At 38.2% G+C, this 12,513-nt stretch overlaps 1 protein-coding gene across 3 annotated transcripts in view; it reads left to right on the forward strand.

The window, feature by feature from the left end:
* Positions 1-12,513, forward strand: part of ATP7A (ATPase copper transporting alpha) — a 69,794-nt gene that overhangs the window by 25,534 nt on the left and 31,747 nt on the right. For all 3 annotated transcript variants that reach the window (XM_075184437.1, XM_075184440.1, XM_075184439.1), the window contains exons 5-10: positions 2,619-2,819; positions 4,599-4,762; positions 5,278-5,439; positions 6,775-6,851; positions 8,457-8,679; positions 11,093-11,326. In XM_075184437.1, the coding sequence (XP_075040538.1) occupies positions 2,619-2,819; positions 4,599-4,762; positions 5,278-5,439; positions 6,775-6,851; positions 8,457-8,679; positions 11,093-11,326 (1,061 nt within the window). The remainder of the gene's footprint in view (positions 1-2,618; positions 2,820-4,598; positions 4,763-5,277; positions 5,440-6,774; positions 6,852-8,456; positions 8,680-11,092; positions 11,327-12,513) is intronic.

Consider the following 12,513-nt stretch of genomic DNA (forward strand, 5'->3'; position numbering starts at 1 on the left):
TATATATATTAGTATCTCTATATACTCTGTATTAGTGGGGAATGTAGTTCTTTTTATATGAACACCCAAGGCTCTAGGTTTGAACAATACTGTAAATCTGAGTTGGTGGGTAAGCAGTATGTTTGCACAGTCCTGCACATATTCACACTGTCTGGACAACCTATATCATTAGGGAAGCTCAAGAAAAAGCATGAGCGGGCTTAATGTGATCTCCTTTGCAGGGCCGCATTATCAGATTCATGTAACCTGGATATACCATTAGATTTGGTAGAGTTATTAAAGCAGTGATGGGCAACCTGATATACATCAAGGGCAGCTAGCCTTCAGAAGGGCCAAACATTACCCTTCATTTCAGGAAATAAAAAATCAGCCCCAAAACAACCTCTGCATGCCCACATCACTTATCCAAATATGCCCTAAAAATGGTACAATAGTCTATCACATGCCACTCAGACTTGCCACTTGCTCCATCCCCACCACCTACTACTCCTATTTTCCACAATGTGCCCCCGCATGTACTACACATCTCTGCCACATCCAACTCAGACCTCCCTCACATGCCCCGTACACATCCTCCACTCGGTGTATAATGTACTGAAAATATTTAGATCTGACTCTTATTTCCTTCTCACTGCTATCCTTCCTATAGGTGATTTTCGTCAATGCTTATCATCATCATCATCAGCTATTTATATGGCGCCACTAATTCTCCAGCGCTGTACAGAGAACTCGCTCACATCAGTCCCTGCCCCAATAGAGCTTGCAGTCTAAATTCCCTAACACACACACACACACTAGGGTCAATTTCATAGCTGTCAAGTAACCTACGAATATGTTTCTGGAGTGTGGGAGGAAACTCACACAAACACGGTGAGAACATGCAAACTCCACACAGATAAGGTCATGGGCCTGAATCAAACTCATGACCCCAGTGCTGTGAGGCAGAAGTGCTGACCACTAAGCCACTCCCCTTTCTTTATTTTAGGAAACTGCTCTTTCTTGTGTCTTCCCCTTATTTTGCGTGCTGGCTCTGCAATATTTTCCATTTCTTCATTAATACCTCCTCCTATGTATCTGTGGCTCATCTCTCCTCTTCCTTCTCTCTGCTTCTTCTCTCTTATTTCCATTCTTTCCGGACATCTTTGTGGCTTTCTGTGAGGCTTTTGTGTGCAAGAAGAAGAGCGAGTACACTACACTCGCTTCTCTTCCTCCGGTGTGCTTCTTGACCTCCTTGTGTCTTGTGCAGAGGAGGTAACGTGGAGCAGTTGGCTGCGGGCCGCGGGCCTCCCATGGGTTCCATAGAGTCTATTTTGACTTTAAAGTATTATTAAAATTGCAAACAATTTTTCACTTAGGCATATGGACATCTAGTTACACCAGTGAATGGAATTCTAATTGTACACAAAAAAGACAACAGTGCTCTGGAAATTGAGATTAAAATTGATTCCCAAGTTTCGCCAACAGTGGTGTGTTAGCATATGTTTGTATTTCTTGTCCTAACTTTTACATGTGCCAACAAGGAACTTTGTTACATAAGGGACTTTTACAGTATGCAAAATCAATCTACTTCCAAGTATTTCCTGTATTCATGCTGCAATGTGTTATTTTCTAAAGCAAAAACCTGCCTTTAAATAGGCTTTAGCAACCTGTGGCTCTGCAGCTGCTTTATGCATACGGGAATCTGTAAAAGCTGGTTGTTAAGTCAAGGTTGCAGAACTCTTCTCTCAAACTGTGTGTGCTAAACGTGTCACTATACAAAGTTGAGTGCAAAGCTAAGAAAGCATTTATGGTGCACATAGCATATTCATTGTACCAGGGTAGCCTTAGAGCTGCATGGAAGCACAGGTCCGCAGACCATAGTTGTCAGCATTGGAAAATTAGTTTACAGGGTGTGTGTGGTCAAAGCAATAGTTCATTTGTTGCTATGGAGAAGTACATGCAATCACATTGTCACACACATGTTATTTTTTCATTTGCTCATAATCAAAAGCATTGACTTCCATTTACCTGCTCCAATAGTGTGGAAGTATGGTATGAGCATGATAAATGACCTGATTGTTCTTTGCTTATCGTACATGTCATGTTTATGACTCTGCTGGGCCTATTAGTGCATGTTTCAGAGCTTCATAGAAGGATCGTTACACTGTTCTATGCTACAGATTTTCCACTACTTCAAAATAACCTGTTTTTTTCTGGGATACTTACATTCTCTTGGATACAATAAATTACACAGTGATATAGTGCTGCTTAAGCTGTCTCCTGGTCATTTGCAAATGACAACAAGGAGGGAGCACTGGACACATTAACCTAACCATCATTTGTGGAACCTAAAGAAAACATGATTATTACTTAGGCTTTATGTAATATTCAATCAGAATATGTAAGTTCATGGTGCTAGGTGCACATTTGCATTACCTTGCATACTGAAGTTGTTGTCATTGGGAAAAGAAGGGAAGGGATTGATTATGACAATTATAAACTATAAATATAATTTATAAATTTTATAGGTAGTTGTATGTATGTTTGACCCTGACCATATTAAATTCAAATGACATGCGTTTTAATTTTAAAAAAACAAACAAAAATGAATTAATGCTTTTTCATTTCCTATAAAACAGACATGTCAAGGGAAATTACATTGGAAACCTCACAGAAACCTCATGGCAATTCTTACCAGCCAAAAGACATCTTAAGCAAAGAAACACCCATGCACAGCAAACAGGAATCAAGAACAACCAACAAGTGTTTCATTCAGGTCTCTGGCATGACGTGTGCTTCTTGTGTAGCAAACATAGAAAGGAATCTCCGCAGAGAAGAAGGTCGGTTGTTTTCCTGGTTCTGATTCCACCTTATTAGATTTAGCTTTACCAACTGGTTAGATGTATAAATCCTGGATGTGAGTTGTTTTTTTATTTTTTAATCAGCAGACTCCATTTATTTTTTCCATGCATGTGTACATACCTGGGAAGCTATAATATTCCTCTCCCTCCTTGTGTGCAATTACCAGTCAGGCAGAACACACACCGTGCTTTTATGTGTCCAACATGAGCTGTATTCAGCTGTATAGTAACCAAGCATACACCATTTGGAACAGAGTAAATTGGTCTCTATGGTGAATTGCTCATAATGACACTGTATAAGGTATGAAATACACTAAGCCAGACCGTGCGCAAGTGGATTTGGGTGCTCATCCGACTGCCCATTGCTAGGATCTCTGTCAGTTTTGACATAAACGTGGTACATAGACGTGTGTGGCCAATTCTGTGGGGTGTGTCCTACAGAACCCCATTAGCACATTTGATCAATGACCATATAAATGGTTGAATGTGGTCATTGTCCCCCATCACAATCAACATTTTATAGCCAATCCTGATTATTATCTCAATGGGATCTGTATTTTTGGACCTATATACACTGTGACACAGCGCAGGGTTGGTGGATAGATTAGTGGAGGGCAGACACCCTCCTAGTGGTTACTGGCTCTATGCTGAAACTAGGAAGGGCTATACCAGACCTTCCTTGACTATGGTATTTCAGTAAATAAATAAATGGGGATAAAGTAAAATAAAAAAGGACCATTAATATCAATTAATGTTGTAAATTGTTTTGCACTTCATTCTTGTCAACTGCCTTTACATTTCTATACTAAAGATGTCAATGGGAACTAAAGTAAAAAGCGGATTGATCGTATTCCCGTTGTTACAGCAGCCCCTAAGTGAAAGCTTTCTCCAGGGAAATAAAGAGATAATATGGATTAAGAGATGGCCGCAACCAACAATCACATATAAGCTTTTAGCGCTGTGTGCAACACTAAAAGCTGGAAGTGTTATCTATTTTTTTTTTTTTATTTTTTTTTTTAAGTTGGTGAAAGTGTTGGTTTAAAGAAAAAATCCAATATTATTATAATTTATTTTGCAAACAGCCCTAATCATTTAATTACAATATTACTCCTTTCAATAATACAATCAATTTGGGAATTGCTTTTAGTGGTTTCGAAATTCAAATCTGCCCCCTTGGTGGCAGCGTGTTCTGCTTTCAAGCACTGATTGAAGAACTATGTCTTCCTCATTCTCTGAGCAGACACTAGTGTAAGAGCCTGAGCAGGAGGAGGGGGAGGTACCTGCAGCCCTTAGATTGGGACAAGGGGATTGTGCAGTGGTAAGCAGTTGTTAAGGTGTTGGCACATGTGCAGTATTAAATATGTGCAAATGGTTTCAACTAGACCATCTGCAGTTTTTGTTTGCCCGCTATTTAGATAATGGGACATTTGTGTAATAGCTTCTGCTCTGCATTCTCTCATTGGTAAGCAAATCTAATTGAGAAAATGTTCTTTGTTGTCATAAGCTGCATTTGGCTTAGAGTAGTTGTTTTAAAGATGAATGTTCTGTAACGTGACATTTTCTTCCTTTTAAAATACATTTGTTTTCATAGCGTTAACACTGAATTCCTCTGTGAAGTAATAACCTTTTAAATGAATACTTCATTTTATAAGTGTATTGATTCACTTTTCTCCTGTTTTAACAAGAAAATGTTCTCTCAATATTAACAATGTATTATTTATGTAATTTGCTACAATAAGGGCGTCTTCTGTATTTTAGGCATAGATTCTGTCTTAGTTTCCTTAATGGCAGGAAAGGCTGAAGTGAGATACAACCCAGTGGTCATACAGCCGTCTGGCATCGCTGAGCTCATCCAGGAGCTGGGCTTTGAGGCTTCTGTGCTAGAAAATTATGATGAAGGAGATGGTGTTTTGGAGTTGGTGGTAAGCTAATTACACTCATACACTATTATGATCTGGGGACTGTAATATTTGCACAGTTGACTGATTATATCTATAATTCATTATACAGTATGTTTCCCCTCCCACCCAAATAATTGAACTAATGCTGCAGTAATCCTGTAGTTGATCAGAACATTACATTTTCACAGGTGGTGCCCCCAACCTGTAGCTCACCAAAGTGTTAGAAAATTCACCTGGCTAAACCAACCTTCAGCCACTAAGAGCATTAGAATGTTCATAATTCAAAATGAGATAGAAGCAACTGAAATAGAAGAAGCAGCAACATATATATGTGTGGAAATTCACTTAATAAGAAACAAAGTTTATACATCCAGTTTATTTTTTTATAATGTTGAAATTACTACATTCATATGCTTGTATCTGGGTGGGCACGTTATTTAGTTAGTGCCTGTGAATGCCATCTTTTCTATATGAAAAGGAGGGTTGGGATTAATGCAAATTTAGGAGGTTTCAGTTTTCACTTTTTCTTTTGACAGGTCAGGGGGATGACATGTGCGTCCTGCGTGCATAAAATTGAGTCCTGTCTAATGAAAACTAAAGGCGTGTTGTACAGCTCTGTAGCTCTTGCAACAAATAAAGCGCATATTAAATATGATCCGGAGATCATTGGACCGAGAGATCTCATGAAAATTATTACTGTGAGTGTTAATGTCTTCTATCTCCTTAGTGCAGTCCTTCGGTTAGGACATCTGTTTTGAAGCTGGAGTATGTCCAGGAATAAGACACCTGCATTCAGTGTGCTAAGCAATTTTCAAGTAACGACACCCTTTAATATGGTGTTTTATATGGGAATTGGAACAAAAACTGTTTAGTAATAACAGTTGTGTTTAAGCCATATACTCATATTGGATATATCGTCAAATGCCACTTTGAAGCAAGGAGAATATTCTTAAACTGAATGTAGCCAAGTACTTACATCAACCATACACTTGGCTGCCACTATGAAACAAAGCAATTACTGATTGACTGTGTGTGAACCTGTACAAAATTGGAATGTTTTTGTGCTGGCAGGGAAGACGCTATCTAAATAATTCTATATAATATCCAAGACATTTTCCACCAGTTGTTTAATTGTTGATGTGAAAGACATATAAAAATAACATTGACTTCTATGAAGCACTTTTAAACCGCTCTGAGAACAGGAATTCTTCTTTTACGATACCTCTAGGCAAACCCCATTCCTTTATTAGAACAGCATGGTTTTTCTGACATGTGACACACCACCCTTACAATTGTGAATGCATCCTTTGTACTCCACCACCAGCTGTAGACTATCTCCTTTTTCGACCTTTGTGAACAGCTAGTGCTGATCAAACTGTAAAGCCCCTTTGTATGTGCAATTGGTTTAAACATCCCATACAGCCAATAGCGTTCCATGTGTCACCAAATAGTATATGGAGTCAAGCCTACTCTTGTCTTTCTTCCCTTACCACTTCTGCCTTTGCTTTATTTAAACACAGAATGGATGTAGGGGTTGGGACTACATTAAATGACACTCTGCTTCACTGTGTGAAACTCCCTGATAACAGTGAGACACAGTCCCAAACCAGGAGAGTAATGGTGGGACCTCAAAAGCCTCTAAGTGTAAAAGCTGCTTAGATATGGGATGTCCAAGTTCCAAGAAACAATATATATATATATATATATATATATATATATATATATATATATATATATATATATATATATATATATATATAAAAAAGATAGTACCTCGTGCTACACTTATATCATGTGCTACGAAATCTGCTGGCGCTACATAAATGTTGATGATGATGTGTTATTCCGGCTCAATTCAGAACTGGGGACATGTAGCTGAGCAGCAGATAAAAGCTGAATACAACAAGATGCTTGTACACTAGACAAAATGCATGCTGAAATTTTGTCTCGCTAACAAATATAATGTTTACAATTTAATTACTAAAGTTAACAGATTTTAAATGGTTCCTTTTTTTTTGTTTCTTGAAATGCAGAGTTTAGGGTTCGGTACATCGTTGGTTAAAAAAGATAGATCTGCCAGTCATTTGGATCACAAAGTTGAAATACAGAGGTACGTATGACCAGTGGTATTAAATAAGTGATTATCAGGTTCATATATGAAATATATGAGGGCTTGTAGTGATGAAAATATATAACCCTCCTCTGGATTTCTTTGCTTTTGGGATAGATCTTGCAAAAGCACGCACGTGGGGGAGCTCTGTCTACTTAATTCCTTACCATAGAACATATGTCCCTATCCTTTTTTTTTTTTTTCAGTTGTCAAGAAGTTGATTTAGGACCTGATGGATAATGGAGCCAAGTGTTATGAAGACTAGACACAAGATAAAATATCTTTAACCAAACAGACAGGGAATAACAGTTGGGCTGGTATTTCTTTTGTGTATATGATTTCATCCATATGTTTCAACCAGAAACATTTACTGTAGGCACACACAAGTGATTGGGAATGGTTGTTTACCTCGCTAAGAATGAAAACTAGCAAATCTATCCAAACGGCTCATTCCGATTGGCCAGATTAGCAATCTTTTGTCAAATGTTTCATGCTATTAAATGATCATACCTTTTCTGTTTGAGCTAAACTTAGTCACTGATCATTTAGCAATAATTTTTAATTAGAAAAACGCAAACTGATGCATGGCTGGGTACTTTTAGTATAATAAACTTTTGAGAGTGGTGTAGATTTTATATTTTAGTTTGAACCATTTGTCTCTGCTTCTGTTTCAGGGATTGAACTTGTAACAAAAATTCCCACAATGTCCAACAAGCATCCGATATTATTGTTCTCCTAATCACAGGCTGGTTCTTGGCAGTATAGAGCCTTGTTTGCACCCATAACACAAATCTTCCCCTTTCTGCAATAAGCTATATTTAAAACATTGTGTGTCTGTTATGTATTACACTACAGAGGAGTTGGCTATTCGTGACAAATATGGATTGGAGTGTAGCGATAAAGAATTTATTCCACCCTTGTAACAATAATATGTTTCTACCTAATTGAAGAGTTCTAAAATGAACTCTGTATGGCACTGCCGACCTCATATGGCGACCTATAAGTAAAGGTTAACAATAATGACTCTACTGCTTACTACTGTTTTTAAACCCAGATGGAGTGATATTTTTGAGACATTGTGACAAGTTGTGGTATATTTTCTCCCTGATAACACACATTATGCCTTGTTGGCTCTACTCATACAGGGTATCTGTGAATACGGTGCACCTAAGTGGATGCTGTGTAGTTATAGATACAACTAGCACTGCATAATTCCATTTGCTGCAAATTATTACATGTCTTTGTTTATCTCATGGACTGTAAACAGCAAATATGATAGTAAACTTGAACCCAATGATGTATTTGTCACTTCCCTACCAAGTATTACTAGGTGGTAAGATAATTTTTGGTGGGGGGGTTAATGGTAATACCGGCAGGTAGCTCACAGGCTTGATGCAGCCATCCAAGCCTATTCTGTGGTCTTCAACTTTACTGATTATACTCTTTAGTTGGCTTTTTTTTATGATGCACTTACTACCTGTTGGTATATTTTCGCAAAATATAAAAAATGTTATAATTGGTTATAATTTTTGACTTCTATGGCTTTATGTTAATAATGTAGACCGTTTATGAAGAATGACCTTAATGCATTATTCTGTTGTCAAGGTGGAAACGGTCGTTCCTCATTAGTTTGATCTTCTGCATTCCTGTAATGGGATTAATGATCTACATGATGTTCATGGAAAGTCATCACATGATGCCCCACCATCATAATATGACTGTGGATGACATTGCAATGTACCATCCTACTATGGTCTTGGAATATCAGATCATTCCAGGTCTGTCCATCATGAACCTGCTGTCCTTCCTGTTGTGTATTCCTGTGCAGGTAAATAAGCATGTCTGTGATTCTGACATTGTATAGCGTGTATAAGAAATAGAAAATCATGGTTTCCACCGTTAATGTTGACCGTTAACTCATGAAGCCATGTGATATTCTGTTCATTATCATATGATCAGACTCTGGTCTGATGGAAATCCGGTTTAGGACCACTGATAATCCTGATTTTGTTGACTGTGTTTTGGTGTTTAGGAGCAGCGTATAATTATGGTGGATGTGCAATAAAATTAAAATGCTGAAAAAGCAGAAAAATACTTTCTTGAAACACACTAAGCTGAGGTGGTAGAGAAACAGAGATACACCCCCCCCAAAGTAAATAAATAAATGAAAACAAAAAGATTACTATTTGCATTTCATTGTTCTATTAATTTCAAAAACGTACTAACTGTACTTGATCATTCTTAATGAAATATGACCACAGGTAATATCCATTTTTTGTATTTATTTTACTTTCCTATTTAAGGTGAATTCTTCAGTCAGGTGTATACTGTGGTCAGATGTTCCACCTTCTGGCTCCCTAAGTGGCAGTTATCCTCTTTTCATTCTGCCTCTCTCCTACTCCCACAAGCAAGTGTGATAAATGAACTATATAAGGCCTAGAGAGAAGACTGGGGCAATGAGCCAGCATATGTGGCACTCCTGTTAGTGTTGACTCCTCACTTATCTAGTGTGTTCAACAAACCTACAGACAGCCAGTCAGCAGATTTTTAGAGCTCTGTTGGTCCCTGTGAAACACTTCTTCTTTTTTTTAAGTGAGTGAAGAGGAACAGAAAATGGCTGTGGTGCTGGGAATCTCTCTTCCAAGCTGTCCCATAATGGGGGATTGACTCGTTGGTGTTTAAAGTGCTGTACTAGTTTCCAAGCTATCTCTGTGCAGGGCTGCCTACTCTAGCTAGGCTTGCTCCTGTATTTCTAGCCCAAGAGAGTTCTTCTGACTTCCCTTCCTGTATAGTGACTCATAGGGAAGCTCTGAAAGTATGCCCAAGTCTTTTGAATCACTGTGCATCTACGTGCAGCGTGACATGTGCACTAGCTATGAGCCAAGTTAGGTTGTTTTTTTTCCTGACATGAGAGCTATACCACCTTAAATATTTTATCGTAGCAGTGCTTTTATTTTTTTGCAGATGTAACCCTATTTGCTGGAGAATATCCATATCTGGACTGCTTCTCCCACAGTAGATGCCCCTGTGTCCTGTTGTCTAAGGAAATGATATCTCTTTCATAGAAATACCTCTTTCTGTGAAACTCTTTGCCCTCTTTGATACGCTATTCCCTCTTTTAGGTGGGCATACATTAAGTATTCTTCGGATGGTCTCCTAAAACTTCTTTGCCATCCGTAAGTCAGCCCTGCACCCCTATTTCTCTATATCGTTGGTAAAAGTAATATAACATTAGACTTGGAAGCTTTGCTCAGTCGTGGCGGAACTCTCTTTGTCGAGGTCCCTGTTACAGCTAGGTGGCCAGATAAGGGAAAGTTTGTCCTACTTAGGCACGGCAGACACTTTGGTTGGGGATTTTTTCCCATTATGCAAGAGATACTTGATTTTCCTCCTCTTTACATGGAAGTCTGGGTTGGCCTCTAATAAGGGAATGTAGTCTCCCAGGATTTTGCAATTCTTCTGCTTGCAGTTTCCATAATTTTAGCTGTACCTAAAAATTCATCTTGGAGTGTAGCTCCAAGTCCTCACATTGCTCCAGATTTCAAGAAAAAGCCCTGTTAGTTAGCCAAGAGTGCGGATTCCAAGACCAGAGAGATGCAATTCCAATAGACTTTTTCCCCCTCTATACTCCTACCCCTGAGACTAGTAGAAGAAAGGCTACACAAGGTTCAAGACGTCTCCAGGTCCTGACTATCTTTTCTAGAGGTTACCTCCTTTAACAAATTTCCTATCCCGAAAGTTTATTTCTTGAATGCCCAAGTTTCCAGGATACACTCATGTGCTCTGTCTTTGTATTCAATCCCTAATATAGTTCTGGGTCATAGCCCACGTCCCTCCACATTAGCAGTGTGCCAGCCCCCACTCATATTTGTTTGTTGTGCCAAAGAAAGATGGTCTTCAATAAGGAATAATTCTAGTTGTGCGTGAGATCATTTCTTCCCTAATGTTGTTTTTCACCTACTTTGGCTTTTGGCTGGAGCATAGGATAAAATTGGGATAGTAGGGGCCTTGTCTATTCTAATTAAATGCCCTGTCTTCTGTGGGTGGCACTTAACACCAGTGTGAATCTGATTTCCTCTATAGCTTCAGATTTACTGGTGAGTAAAATAAAATTAATCCAGTTTTTACTTTTACTAGTATTCTTTCCTGAACACATTGATTTGTTTGTTCCAGTTGTACATTTTCTAACAGCTTGAAGTGATTTAAAATATTTTTCTGTAACTAATTCTTGGTGCTGTTAGTTTTTAGGTGGCTGGTACTTCTACATTCAAGCATACAAAGCACTGAAGCATAAAACTGCTAATATGGATGTTCTTATTGTTCTGGCCACCTCTATTGCTTTTATTTATTCGCTGGTTATCCTTCTGGTGGCAATATGTGAAAAAGCTACTGTGAACCCAATTACATTCTTTGACACCCCACCAATGCTGTTTGTATTCATTGCACTGGGCCGGTGGCTGGAGCATGTTGCCAAGGTAAGAACAGAGTAAATATTAACAAAGACTTATGTAAAATGTGTTGTAATATCGATGCAATTCACAGATGCTTTTGTTTGATAAATCAATAGTCATAACTTTTAGAGTGAGTGTCCCTACAGGCTTTTGTATAGCAGCCATTAATACGTACAAATGATGACACTTAACATGCCTGGCAGTACCGATAAAACTTGCACATATTGCATAATAAGAGCCAGAAAACATCAGCCTTTGCCGTTGAATGCCTTTTATTGTATGACCTATATTGTAAAGATCTCTGTCTGTATACCGGTATGCAAATGCAGAATACGAGACACAAAGTGAAATGTGGGACCAACTTCAATGTAATTTGCAATCCGCTTCTGAGGCATTACTTATAATTAAAATTAACATTGTGTTTAATCAAAAGAAGAGTTAGGGGACTGTGCTCCTTCCTATGACGCAAGAGCAGCAATCATTAAGGGTATCCCTCCCTTAACCTTATAACAAACGAGAGTGATGCGCTCATTGGATTAAATTGTGTATAGCTAACAATTATAATGTAGTTACAGTGTATTCCGGTGCTAGTATAGAAGTCTATAATAACTTCAGAATGAATATCATGTATGAAAAACCTCACAAGTGTGGATGACGTTTTGTGTTGGTTGAATGGATCTTGTTCATTCAATACACTTCACTTTCCACAGAGCTCTGTTAAACGATCAAAAACTTTAAATAGCTCAATCTTTTAAAACTAAAATATATCTAAAATAGAGCACTACATCAATAAAAACAATCAATACCTAAAATTCCAATTGATTGGAACTATAAAATAATAAATCACATTTCACATATTGCAGAATAAACAAAATGCACTTTGACCCAAAAGTCCAAACTGCAATCCTGATTGGGATAGTAGTGAAAGTCCAAATTATGAGCAGCAAATGTCCAATGTATAGAGAAAATAATAACTAGATCACCAGTTGGAATCTGAGTACTTCAGGTCAGATTAACGGAACTCAATTAGTTGTAACCAACAATAATATTGTCTTGTACAGGTCTATTTCCCAATGTCAATGCCTAGGTACGTATGAACAGCCGACTATTCCCAGGACTAAGTCTGAGGTGAACGGTTTGGCAGAAATATTTGCTGTTCCAGTCCAAACTGGGTACCAAGTTTTCCTATGGTGCACGAGATGTAGTTAAGA

This window comes from Mixophyes fleayi, chromosome 9 (genome assembly GCF_038048845.1).
Source record: "Mixophyes fleayi isolate aMixFle1 chromosome 9, aMixFle1.hap1, whole genome shotgun sequence".
Classification (NCBI taxonomy): Eukaryota; Metazoa; Chordata; class Amphibia; order Anura; family Limnodynastidae; genus Mixophyes; species Mixophyes fleayi.